The sequence below is a fragment of the Gordionus sp. m RMFG-2023 genome, chromosome 1 (genome assembly GCF_954871325.1).
Source record: "Gordionus sp. m RMFG-2023 chromosome 1, tfGorSpeb1-WG-v2, whole genome shotgun sequence".
Classification (NCBI taxonomy): Eukaryota; Metazoa; Nematomorpha; class Gordioida; order Chordodea; family Parachordodidae; genus Gordionus; species Gordionus sp. m RMFG-2023.
In genome coordinates this window covers 63823538-63838189 of record NC_088775.1, presented here as the reverse complement: position 1 = coordinate 63838189, position 14652 = coordinate 63823538, and the positions used below count along the sequence as shown (strand labels likewise).

Genomic DNA, 14652 nt, shown 5'->3' with positions numbered 1-14652 from the left:
AAATGAAAAGAGATGTTAAAGTTGTAGGAGAAATCTTAAAACTTCAAATGTCAAGCAAAAACAATACTTTGCATTGTTCAAAAAATAACACCCTAAACTAGACCTAATTTATAAGACATTATATTAATGAAAATTATTGTGTAAAAACAACTAATACTAAATTTATATGGGAATATTTATTTTATATTATAATATTTTATGGGTACGATATTATTTTATTAAGTGGCATCAAAGTCAAAAATGATGATTTTATTTATCTCAAATTTTCAGTTAAAAAATATATTAAAAACTAACACTTCAGAAAGCGTATATTTTAAAAAAGCATTATTTAATAATTTAGTACAAGTATATATAAAAAATATTAAATTTAGCTAAAATTTTTAAAGGCTAAGGCAGTTTCCATTTCACTTTGTCGGGAAAGTTGAGAAACTTTTGAAGATTCCTTTGATTCGCTGCTCAATATTTTCTCCAAATCAGCTCGAATACCTTTGTTTATGAGGGGAATTAAAAGTATAAGATATTTTGATTAAATACTTATTACATTATTTTATGCCTAAAAAAATAATCGAATAATATATTCGTAAATTTTGAATCGAATTCTTTTTTCCCAGATATTTTTCTAAGAAGACAACAAAAAGGATTAAATTCAAACATTTTATTGCATTATTTACTAAAATTTAAAATTTTTGTATATTTAAAAATAATATAAATTTATTAGTCAGGATTTTATTTATTCGTATTCCTTTTAAATTTTTCTAATTGAATAATTTACCATTTGTAAATTTCGAATCTAAAAAAATATGGTATAAATTTTGATAGGCCTATATTGTATTATTTAGGTTAGTCTCCTTATAGAACCTAATCAACCCCTAATTCATTACAAAGGAGAAATTTAATTCATAGGTGGGAGTGGTCATCTTCGTTAAATTTAAAGGTCACTATTATTGTAATATGCTTTCTAATTATTCATCTCAAAATGACTTAGAAATATTTAATAAAAACGTTGAAATTAGAGGTATTAATCATACTTGACGCTTTGTTAGCTCAGGGATCTAAATCTTAACTTTAATAAATTAAAAAATTGGTCCAGCAAATTATCAACTTCCACTTACCAAACCTGATTGTTTATGTATAACTTAGTCTTATATGAATCAAATAATTGTTTATTGTAAATTAGATTAGTGGTGAAGATTTCCAATCGTATACTGAAGTCTGATATCATAACATAATGTAATAAAAATATCTTGCCATCAGATTGTTCTAATCTAATTGGATCGTTTAAAACATAGATTATATATACATTAAATCTTGGAACAAATAGTGCACTATATTACCCTACTTCATTGATATCCCACCCATTTTAGTTTACATTAATTTTCACATTCAAAAATAATTATTAATCTCTTAAAAAAATTAAAATCTTAAACAATATACATAAATATATATGAAGTTATTATGTAAAAATTTATTTAGAATTTAATTTTTAAAAATTATAAAGAAAATATAGGTTTTAAAAAAAGATCCGCCCACTCTGCTAAGGTCAACAAAATGTTCACCCATACCTATTTTTAAAAAATAACTATTGCCTGCTTATTTTTAATACAATTATATTTTAATTTAATATTTCTTCAAATTAGTGAATGTAAAACTTAAAATATCCGCATTTGTGAGATCGCTATTATCTAATAAGAAAATTCAAGAAAAGATAGTAAACTAATTAGCCATAAGTTAATCTAACATTAGAGATATACAACAGAAATATAAAAATATCTGGGTAAAACCTTTCAAAGGAACTTCAAAGGATAACTAATTTGAAATAGGAGGATTCTATGAAAAATCGGCATGTTTCTTCAAAAATAGGATTTGATAAGATTCCTGCAATTGAGGGACACTTTCATATGAACGTATCAAAGAAGATCACAGTCAAATAGGATATTCGTTCTATAAGATAAAAATTGAAATTTTGTTTACATCATCCTATTACAAATATCCTTAGAAGAAGACATTTTTAACAACATTACAAAAGAAGAAAAGATTTAATTGGGTTATAATATCGAAAATGGCAAAAGAGCAATAGAAAAACTATTCCGTAACGATTAAAATTTGATATAGTTTTGAGTAGGATCATAAGAACCCGAGCAGTTTATATCTTGATTACTTATAAGAACCATTAAATTTTCATATAGTGCAAAAGTATAAGGTTCGATGCCTTGAATATTCTAATAATGTCTTAAATAAAATGATATCCTCAGAAAATTACTGATCCTTTAATTATTTTATCACCTTCCAGCAAAATGAATCTCCTTATCATACCGCCAAATAAATTTGTAACCATGCTCCTGATTGTAATATTATTTAAAACAACTGGGCTTACTCAAACGATAGCTTAGAAAGTAGCGGCATAGAAGAAATGATTACTTGAAGAATATATTAAGAGTTTATATGGAAATCGATAACCTAGAATGGGTGCCAGAATCTTATTCATTTAATGCCAAAAATAATATCTTGTTAAGCGCGCGAAGTACCGCAATGTCGTTCGAGTGATGCATATACACATATGTATTCGTTTAGTGATGAATTATGCATCGCTTGAGACATTGATGTATTTTGCGCTTTATATAAACGAGACCTATATAATAATATTTTAAAATATCTGGAAAAAATAATGATTTTGATAGTTACATATTATAAATCATATAAGTATAATATAAAAATTTCTATTAAATTGTGTTCATTATATATTGTTACTGCAGACAATAATGTTATTGTAATTTTTTTGAGTTGATTATTTTTTAAATTAAAACTTTTAATAAGAAAGTGGTCGGATATCAATGAGGTGGAGTAGTGTATTATAATATACTCTATATAATAGATTTTTAAATTTATGGTGGAAATATTGAATTAGATTTTAAGATCCCTTCATAAAATAGGGAGTAAAATTTCCCACTTTACGAGAACTACCAAACACATTTTAAGCCTTGCATAGTATAAAATTTATCTATGGATAACCTCTGATGAAGCTTGGCAGATTTGAAATACATTTGCATTATAAAATTGGGCATTGCTACAATAACTTTGAAAGATGATGATATAGTGAATCCTTTATATAATAAAAGTCATGTCACAGTCTGTGAAAAAGTGCAACAATTTCAGGAGGAATAGAACTCGAGACTAAATATATCTGAACATTTGTCGAAGCTGCTTACTGATATGCCCTCACGAGTTTTTATGAAAGTGATTGTATTTTTAAATGGATTATGATTTTTTTTTTTAAATTTTATTAGTTCTCAACTAGGATAACATTTCTGGTTGTTAAATGTTATTAGATCATTAAACTTTATTGCTGAAAAATTTAAAAATTGGTGGCCACAAGATTTTTGCGTTACGCCACTTAATAAAGATATTAGGACACCTTCCCTAGAAAAATTTCTGTATATACCACTATAAAGGGCAGCATATTATTTATAAAATCTTAATGGCTGTTTTAGCAATATAACTTAAATATTTTTTTAAGTGCTATACTTATCAAATCAAACGACTTATTATTCACTGATTCCAGGTTATTTTTAAAGATTCTGCCATTTTTGTAGATCAAAACTTGAGGCAAATTTGAGTCTGGAAAATTCGGGATGCATCTTGTGCTAATAATTTTAACGAATTTGAATCGTGAATTGAAGGTGTGAAGCTTTGATAGCTCTTCCATAGATCGATTTATTAACTGGCATGGTAGAATACTTAAAATTTTCCAAAATAAATAAAAAATTATTTTGATATCTTTAATATATTAATACTTAATAATTCTGTAGAAATATTTATAAAATCTCACTGTTATTAAATATAAATAGTTTATAATGTATTAGGTTCGGGCTGGTCAGGCTTAAAATTTTTTTAAAAAAATTAGTACTGGGCTTAAATTTTGAAATAAAATTGGTATAATTTAAAAAAATCTGCTAGAAAAAAGGAGCCAATTTTTATTTGTTTGTAGAATGATCAAAAACTCGATTTGTTAAAAATGTAAATTATATTGAAAAAAAAAGAATCTATATTTAAATGAATTCGGGCTGGGAAAGTAAAGAATCTTTATCTAGGGTCGGGCTTCGCGGGACAAATAGAAAAATAGTTCGGGATTTAGCAGGACAAATTTTTTTGGCCAGGCGCTAGAAAAATTAAGCCCGATGCAGATCACTAGCCGATAAATTTATGAAATGATATTATTTTTATGATAAAATTTAAAAAACACTAATAATTTGTAATAAATACTATAGACAAAATATATTTTATCAATTTGCCTATATTAGTATAAATCAAATAACTAATAGTTTTAAATAAAAGTAATTACCTATTTTGATATAAATGCACTAAAACATATAAATTTGGATTGGCAGCGGAAACTTGACCTTTAAAATCTTCCCCGGTTATCTCTAAAACTTGGCTAAACAATTGATTTTTATTCATCATGATATCTTGGGCCTTTTTTTGTCTTATATGTATAAATTAATGCAATATATTTATTAAGTAATGAATCATCTGGCCCTCCTTTAAATAAAATTTTGCATAGTTCAGTATACTGAATGGTGCTACTATTTTTTATTTGCTCAAATTAATTAGTTCAGGAGATATTAGGGGTCAAAGAGTAAAAAATAGTGTCTTCTCCCCTCCCTTAAAGATTACTCGGAAAATTTATTGTGCCTATATTTGGTATCATTAGAAAGCCCTGAAGTTCTTTAATTTAAAAAAAATACTCTTTACCAGAAAAGATAACTGTAGATTTTTTTAGTATCGATGGCGCTTTTATATTTCCTGAAATTTTGTATCAATTTAAAAAAAAATTTTAAAACTCAGCTGTTTTGGAGATAAATTATATTTATCCGGTATTTGAGCTTGAGTAGCCTTGATAAACTTTCACAAAGAGAAAAAATATTTAAAAAAAACTAATATATCATATTATTGAAAACCTCTAAAATAGTTTTAAAATAATTAACTTTTAATCTATTTGGTTCATAAAAATATTGTTTATTAAAATAAATTTATTATTAATTATTTGCGTAATGCCATCTATCTTGAATATTTTTATTGACAAAATTTTTAAAAAACTTGAAATTTATCCCAGCCTAATTTTTTTAGTATAAATTTATACTTATTTAATAAATACAATTCAAAAAAACAAATAAGCTCAGAAAATTTAAACGCATCACCGGTATTAAATATTCACCTTTACTTTTTCCGAAAACACTGGAGATTAAATTTTTTTTAAATAAAGCAACTCAATGATATCGAATGATATGATAAATAGGTCTATAATCTATACCACTTAAATTTTTTGAGGAATCTTTATTTTTATGCGTTTTGCTAATTTAAGAAAGTACATTTTAAACTCTAATATCTCATTGAACAAACAAAGTTAGAGACTAAAATAATTGATTGCATACTATTTCTCATAATATACTTTTATGATAATTTCATTTAATTAGAAAGTCCAAAAAGCCTTTTTTGTTGAAATGAATGACCCAATGGCCATCTCCGTAAAAATGGTATTAAATAAAATAGAACAAAAACTAACACTCATTGCCTCGACATAATCTTGTACTGTATAATATAAATAGATGTACTAACCAAATGCATTTTAATTTAATGAATGAATTTTGATTGGTATTTTCGAGTCATTAATAAAATAATTTTTTTGGAGTACAACACAAGTATTTTAAATATTTTGAATACTTTTTCAAAAAATCCTTTATTGATTTATAAGAGTAATTTACAAAAATAAATCATATACACTAGAGATGTAAATTCCGGGAAAATTGGTTCAGGGGAAATTTCCCCGGGAAAATTGGAGAAAAAGGGGAAAATTAAAAAATAACCAAAAAATACACCATAAACCTTTCAATTTTTTATTATTGAATAACTTTATTAAATTTGGGGAACTAAGGGAAAAAAAAATAATTAAACATAAGACAAAAAGACACTTGTACACATTTCATTTTTTTTATTGAATAACTTTATTAATTATACTAAATGTATTATAAATTACATTTAAAATTCATGGGATGCTAATGAAATGGCATCAACATCTTCGTGGGATGCAAATGAAATATCATCATTATCACTTGATATTGATAAATAGGAATCTGAACTCTTTTGATGATGTCCTGAACATTATATTTGTGTGATCCTTTAAATGATTGTTATGCCTGATTTGATATTAATTTTTCAACACTTTGATTCTTTATTCTATTACTCATTTTTGAATGAATTTTTTCAAATGCTGAGCAAACTCTTTCTGACGGCACTTGAGGGTTGTATCGAAAGACATCTTACTGTCACTTGACAAAGAGGTTGATTTGTACACAACCCTTTCCACCATATGAGTGGTTTGGTATCTATCGAGTTCTTCCGTGTGCCAGCTCCTTTATAGAAACCTTGTTTTGAACGATATTTTGCTAAATCACCATAAATTTCTAATATCGCAATTGATTTGGCCTGAAATAATATTTATTATATTTAAAGTTACTGTGAATTCGCGGTCTTTTAATTTACACCATAATATCTAGGATCCAGAAGATTTGTTGCATAATGATATTCGGCAACAAAATTTCTTTCGTTTATTAATATGCATCTTAACACTTTTCAAATCATTTTTATTAAAAATAAAAGTTGATTGAGTTTATCTTTTATATCCCAAAATATTTCTGGTGCGTCAGATAATATCGCTTATCCGATTCTACAATTATAATTTTGTTATAAATTCCAAAAAAGTCAGCACAGACTCTAATTTACCCCAGTATCCTACTTCATCAAATATAATAAGCCTTCTTTGTTTGTCTATAAATAAACTTCAAATAGCAATTTCTTGCAAAACTTCCTTATTTATCATAATACTGCAACATTATAACAAAACCTCCCCATCTTATCGGACTTGTAAGGAAGATTTATATCCTTTCAATATTTGCCTTTCTTTAAAAGTTGCCAATAAAATACTATTAAATTTTATGTATTTGTTTGGTTTTTATGATGATCTTTTTAATAGCAATTCAAGCAATGTGCGGCACATTCAAAGCATTCATAATTATATTTTGTCTTAACAAGACTTAGGCCTTTTTCATATTCTTTGCATTAGCAGTTACTAGTTAAAAATTTTTTTACTACCAATTTCTTCAAATACCTTGATCAGTTCAGATGCGATATCCTGCGTCAATGGATTTAAAGAGAATTGTTTCTGTGGAGTCATATTTATGAAATTAATGATGGACTCTCCATGAATGTTTATCCAGCCATCGCTAATGAGAGTAAAATCTTTTAAAGTATCGAATTTGTTGTTGATAATATATGCCCCTTTATTATATTCAAAATCTAATAATGTTTTACTAATTGTATATCTTAGATGGAATTTTATAGGCAAAATTAATAAAATATTTATTTTCGCTAAATGAAAATAGCAATTTGACATAAAAATAGCTAATGCCAAAGTATGTCAAGTTGTGTTTGATTTTTTTCAGTTACAGTGTCAAAAAAAATTTTAATTTTAGATGTGCCTGATACATTATTAAAATTATTGGTATTTTTTTTAAAGTATTTAGAATCATTTTATTTATGTATTTTTGGGATATTTATTAGGATTACTGGAATCTGGTATACATAATACAAAATCCTCTTCAGTAGAATTATTATCATCAACTTCATTAAATTGTAAACTTTTAATATACTTTTGATTTTTGATATGCTGAGACATCTTTGTTGAATTTGGGAAATTATATGTCAATTGACAATATTTGCATATTTACCCTTGTTATTAGCTGTATCTTTAATAAAATGTTTCCATATGTTGGAAGTTTTCCTGGGCATTTATAAAATATTGCAATCATATTAATTTAAATTTAATATCAATAAATTATTATACCAGTTATATAGTATAGTATGATTAAAATAAAATGATCCTTTATATCAAATCTAAATATATCATTAATTATTAATAATTCTATAATATATCATATTAATATTATGTATGAGAATATAATGTTTAACATTTTACCTTTGTTTTTCTACTTTTAAAATTATATATTTGATGAGTTGCACTAAAAAAAATAAGTTTAAAAGCTTACGAGTAAAATAAAAATTATTTTAAATATTATGGTATAATAAATTAAATTCTAAACCATAATTTTGAAATAAAATATTATATTTTATAAAATATAAACCATAATTTTTGCAATAAATTATTATATTTATATTAAGGGAAATTTTCCTACCTTTACATCTCCAATATCAGAGTTGTTAAAGTAGCGCGCTAACTTTTTTGCTAGCTATAGCTAATGGCGGCTACTTTTTTTGTAATTATTTAATTTTTTAGTGCGCTACTTCGCTACTTTTAAAAAATATAATGAAGGTAAGTGTAAACACGAAAATTTAAATATAATATCATAATTAATTATAATTTTTATGATTTATTATTTAATTTTGAAATTAAAATATATTTTTAATTTATATTTTCATTTGTATTATAAACCTAAATCACGTGTTAATAATTTAAAATGTCATCGCCTATGGATACCAAATCGTTGAAAGTGATTCAGACAATGATATTAATGAAATGGAAGATACCAGGGAAGAAAATTTCTTAATAGCTATAATACAAATTTCCCATTCCCTAGATTTGAAATTTTTTTTAAATAAATATAACCAAAACTTGTTTCAAATTTATTTGTTTAAAATGTAAAAAAAAATATTTCCTCAAATCAATCCAGTAGCTATAACCTCAAGAAACACCTAAAGGTAAATTGTCATTTTTACATTCTAATAATATTTATCTTATAAGACTGTTCATGAGTTTTAAGGAAATGGAGAAACATCTAAATAATTTTGGTATAGGCGGCTCTACATCCAGAAAGACTAATTCAATTCAAACCAAATTAATTAATAATGCAAATGACAATATTTCCCAGAAATTGGCTGATAAAGTTATTGTTGATTTTATAATTTATACAGTTTAGCCAATGTCCTTAGTTGATAATCCATCATTTACCATGATAATTAAAACTCTATCCCCTGATAAAACAATTTTATGCCGCCAGACACTAATAAATAAAATAGCAGATAACTTTAAAATGATGAAAGATGCTCTAATAGTAGACTTATCAGAGATATCATATATATGTACCACGGGAGATAGTTGAACACATAACAGAAGGTAAATCTTATTTATAATTATAAATTGATCTGATTAAATATTTTTGAGCTTATTTGGGAATCACAGGCCATTGGCTAGACCCTAGAACTTTAAAAAGAATATCTGTGGCATTAGCCCTCAAAATGATAATAGGATGCCAGACATACGATGTACTTGCAAATAAAATTATTGATAATCTATCTTATATTAAAAATATGTATATAAGATTAAATACGCCCTTACCCTCAAGTGCTAGTGTCGAGAGATTTAATAAGGCAAAACTTATACTTTCTGATCGTCGCTCTAGACTTGGGGATGATAATAAATGATTTTATTATTATGCAACAAATTACCATAAATATTTATTTTTATTACATAAATTTTTTTATAATCAAAACTAACTATATTTTAATATTTATAAATGTTGATTTTTATATATTTACTATACAATAACATTATAAGCAAAAAATAAAAAATTTGTTTGCAAAAGCTAAAGCTACTTTTAAAAAATAGTAGCTAATAGCGAGCTACTTTTTTTGACAAATAGCGATAGCGTCGCTAGTTTTAAATAGTATGATTCTCTTGGTATCCTGGACCCTTGAGTAAAGGTCGATAATTGGGCACCTTGGCTAAAAATATAAATGGTAATATATATTGTTCCATATGCCCTTGCATTTTTAGGAAATCCCTTTTAACGTATGAGAGGGTCTACACAGAAGTAATCGGATGCAAGAAATTTTCCCATTTTCAAAAATTAAGGTTATTTCCGGGTGTTGTAATAAGGGTTTAGTAATCTAAAGGGCTCCAAAGTTGATGGGATGCCCTTAAATCTTTTTTAGATGCTGCTATTATATCAGATATGTTAAAGGATTTACCCCTGTTTATATATACAATATAAGGAGTATATTACTGGTTGTAAGAGTTTGGAGCACAAGGTCACTTGTGAGTGTTATGACACAATTTAACCTTTTTCCAAGGGTAAAACTAATCTCTTAAAGACCAAGTTCGAGGCCCAAGTTTTTGAATGAAATAAAGTCAATATACTCGTGCTCGGATCCAAAGCTAAAGAAATTAGGCTGCCAATTGAAGTCTGGGTTTTAAAGATATTTGTGTCTTTGAATAAACTTTATATAAAAAACTGAAAATAAATCAGAATAAAATATTATATAAATAAACTGCTTAATTTGTAATTTTATATTGTCCATTCATAATTTTTATAAAATAGTGATAAAGTTGAAGATGATAGAAAAATTCTTTGTGAATATGAACGATCAAGCTCCAAAGTCCATCCAATTCAAATAACCAATAATCAGTCAAATGATGGTGATTATTCTTTTTCAATTCAACAATTTTACAGTCAAATATTATAAAAAGAAATAAAGCTAGAGGTGTTGCAATGTTTATGAAATAATTCCTATGAGGTCAATATTCTGTTTAAATATGTAGGAACTAAGGTTTTTTTAAATATTTTACTACCATTTAACCATCATCAGCACCCTTTGAAAGGCTGAGTTATTTACGGGTTAATTAACAAACGAAATAAATGTCATTTACACGAAACACTTTTAAACAAATAGTTACTTTAATTAAAAAAACATTTATAAAAGTGTATTATCTACATTTTATATATTTGCAGTGGCGTTACCAGAATTTATCGGTGGGGAGTTAAGATTTTTTTATAAACTCCTTTACTTTAAAGTTATCCATGTCATCTGAACTGAAAATAACGACTTCTAAATTCCGCAAATCCAAGCCATAAATTTTATTTTCTGCGTTTTTTCGCTTCCCATAAAGATCAAGGTTAGCTAGATCTAATAAATCCAATGATCAACATATTCTTTAAAAAGCCTATGTTCCTATTGCGCGATTCTTATAAAATAAAACTCTGAGGAATGGTGACTTAAAACATTATAATCCTATAATAAATTTTATAAACCATTTCTAAACTTGAAAATCATTAAATAAATTTAGGTTAAAAAAAATTAAAAGCTCCTATTTTTAAATTTTTTTTTATTATTAAACTGGTTTTAAAAATAAATATTCCAAAATAACTTACATTATTAGATATTATCACGGTATTGACTTAGCACTATTGTCTATGTGATTTGGGTTTTGCGATAATAATTACGCTATAAAATTTTCGCGTTTATTGATTCGCTATAAAAGTTTCCCTGTTATAGATTTACTCTTAAAAGTTCGTGGTAAGGATTTTGCTATGTAGTCTGCTCCGAATAGTAATCACGATAAATGTTTGACTAAAATTAACCACTATAAAAGTTTAGCGAAATGTAAAATTTTTGCTAAAGGAACTGGCGAAAATATCGGATTTTAAGTTGTGATTCAAATATTAATTATGTCTAAATACATTAAAGTTTTTTTCCCGATTCAAAAAAATTTTGAATCTTATTATTCTAGATCTTAATAAATATTCATTGTTCTTTCCTATTCATTAAATAGATATAGAAATAAAATAGTTAAATCTCTTTATATTTTGAATCGAGCTATATTTTCAAAAATTTGATATGAATGTGAATCTCAGAAGCAGTCGTAAGCATGAAGTTTGTCAAACTTTTGAAAGCTTCTAACATGTAGGCTATATATAATGCTATCTAGTATACTAGAGGTCATTGTAACCCTTCCCTAAGCCCGAGCTAAGAAAAAGATTTTCAGGCTGGACAAATTGTTTAAATTATACTTATGGACTACCGAAGTTTAGAAAATATTTCTAAAGCAGTTAATCAGGAAAATTTATGTCGTTTTTCTTCTAAAAAATTATTCCAGGATGAGCTGACAACTTGTACAGGTAAAAATAATTATGGACAGGGGCAAAAACCCCTATAAAAATTTCCATAGGCCAGGTCATGCTGATTAGAGGTCTGCATTAGGTGTGTTTTTGGACCATAAGCCCGCCCACCCAATGTTTTAAAAAATTTAACGCACCTGCCCACCCACATATTAGTCTAAAATTTTTTACCCGCCTACTCATTATTTAAAATTTTTTAACCTAAGCCTGCTATTATAAAATTTAATTATAGTCGTTCTTTCAATTTTTTAAGCATCTAATAAAAAATTTTTTAGCAACACCACTACAAAAGGTTTTTAGGAAATTACTAGCATGAAAAAAAATTTAAATTATGGATTATTTATTTGATCAAATAAAATATTTATGAAAATAATATAAATATAAAATTGATATTATATGTAATTAATAATACAAAAATAATAATAAATCGACATTTTCTGGATTCAAACATATTTTCCATTGTTCTAAAAACCTTCCAGTAATGCTAAATCCTTGTTCAGAAGAAGCACTATTTGCAGGAATTGCCAATATTTTTCTTGCTAATCTTGATAGCTTTACCAAAGTAGTTTTAAATATATAAAAAAGTTTTTTTACTTTAAGAAAAAAGTTTTTGATACCAAAAAAAGGGCATTTTAATTTTTAATATCCAAAAAAGTTCATAGGAACAAATTTTTATTAATATTTACTTAAATGATTAAAATTTTTTTAACCTGCCCACCCATTTTTTAAATTTTTTAACCCACCCACCTACTTAGATGGGCGAAACCCTGCTTAATGCAGATCTCTAAAGCATATAATATATTTTAGTAATATACTTCAATCTGGTTGGTAAACAGTAAAAATAAAAGATTTATTAGTAAATATGGAAATTTCTAAAATTAGTAACAAAACTCAAGATAAAACAAAATAGAAGCACTAAAGCAATTATAATAAAAATCAAATAAACAAAATATATATTAAAAAAATTATTATAAAAAACCAACTTTTATCTTATTTAAAATATAAGACTTGATATCTGTGGCTAAAGCTTTGATACTTTTATAATTTAGTAGTGGCTATAATAAAAATGTAGTCAAATAAAATTGACATTTTAGGAAAATGTGATATCAAAATAAGATAATTGGTTATGGAAAATTTTAATTTTTTTACCCACAAAAGCTAAGGTTGAGCTATTGTTTAGTAAATAATATTAATTTTGTTTTATACTTGGATATAATAAAGGTCAAAATCAATCCCACATATATTATAACGTCTTTGGGAAGTGTCATTTTTAATAGATATTCTTTATGTGAAAATTTTATTTAAAAAAATTAAATGTGCATACTATATTTATTCATAGATTTTTTCAAGACTTTTTAAAATGGGAAAATCAATTTCCATGATGATTTTATAAAAATTTTCAATTTAAAAAATAAATTTTCATATATAGATATCAAAATTTATGGCCAGGCCCATAACCAGGAATTCGAGGGAAGAGTTCATTTAGGGGTTTAAGGGGTGGCCTACCATGCCACCTACATAGCTATGGATGGGGCTGTTTGTGACCCAGGTGGTTTTTTTACAATATTTTATAAATTAATCCAAAAATAAATTGAAAATATGCCAGAAAATAAATGTTAAATGTTCCATTAAATATACCATTTTATGGTCAGGCTGATTTTACCACAGCCAGGGTTGGTTCTAGGCAGCATGTTTGCTTATTAGTTTATACGTTATATGTTTAATTTTCTTCCAAATTAATATTGATTTTATATAATAGTAACATTTTATCCAATTAATTTCAACAAAATATAAATATATGCAAAAATTTTAATTTTATAGTGTTAACTTTATAATTTACTGTATATTTTTTGATTAAATATTAACAAAGTTTTTTAAAATTTATATAAGTATTTAAAATCATTTTACCCATTCCTATATATAAATTTATGTTTCTCAATTATCTTTAATTGCTTTATAAATGTAAAAATATATACAATTTATAATAGGAATAAGCAGAGTTTTTAAGAATAATTAATAGCTATGAACCAAACTTGTATTTTTGAAAATATTCATCATTATCTTCATCTAGTTCTTCACTACTTGATCCTTGTTGGCCATCATGAAAATCGTTATTGGCTTAATTTTATGAATATTTTTTACAATAAAATGATTAGTATCATATTTATTATATTACAATTGTAATTATTAGCTACATCTTCGATAATATTTGTTATTTCTTTTTCTGTAAAAAGCTTTTTTGGTTCAATAATATTTTTCTTAATTAAAGCATCTTCCCATTCCGTTTTCCCAGGAGCATACTAGGTTTTTCTTAAATACACTATTTTATTTATGAATAAAAAACTTGATCCATTCCTTTTTTTCGAATTTCTTAAACGAATATACTCCCTTAAGAAAATAGTGGAATACAGTCATGACTGACAGGTAGTGTTGTTAAACGGCTCAATTTGAGCCGATTTTTAAAAACGGCTAACTCAATATTTTATCCAGAAAAATATTGTGCAAGCCTAAAAATTTTGCTCATAGATGGCACATAGGATTGGGCATCTATTGGTGAAATCTCGACGCTTAGGCAATATTTTCCTGACTATAATGTTGAATTAGCCGTTTTTAAAAATCGGCTCAAATCGAGCCGTTTAACAACACTACTAACAGGGATAATGTTGTAACAGTTGTGTCTCGAATA

The 14652-nt window shown here is 25.8% G+C and overlaps 1 protein-coding gene across 2 annotated transcripts; it reads right to left on the bottom strand.

Annotated features, from left to right (window-relative positions):
- Positions 1-263: 263 nt before the first annotated feature.
- LOC135922147 (phosducin-like protein 3) lies at positions 264-14382 on the bottom strand. Of its 2 annotated transcripts, none has more exons than XM_065456564.1 (6): positions 14311-14382; positions 14143-14266; positions 14000-14084; positions 4340-4480; positions 3523-3734; positions 264-486 (listed from the first exon to the last, which is right to left on the bottom strand). In XM_065456564.1, the coding sequence occupies exons 1-6, from the start codon at positions 14317-14319 to the stop codon at positions 368-370; spliced, it is 690 nt and encodes a 229-aa protein (XP_065312636.1). In that variant the 5' UTR covers positions 14320-14382; the 3' UTR covers positions 264-367. The 2 variants fall into 2 exon arrangements, with proteins under 2 accessions (XP_065312636.1, XP_065312637.1); XM_065456565.1 differs by having other exon boundaries at positions 372-486; positions 3599-3734.
- Between the last annotated feature and the right edge of the window lie 270 nt (positions 14383-14652).

What these genes read in the sequence shown, in the direction of transcription:
- LOC135922147 (XM_065456564.1), bottom strand. An exon ending in GTGCATTTATATCAAAATAG is followed by an intron (nt 3,735 to 4,339) that starts GTAATTACTTTT and finishes GAAAATTTTAAG; the next exon opens with TATTCTACCATGCCAGTTAA. An exon ending in TAAGTCGTTTGATTTGATAA is followed by an intron (nt 487 to 3,522) that starts GTATAGCACTTA and finishes TCATAAACAAAG; the next exon opens with GTATTCGAGCTGATTTGGAG.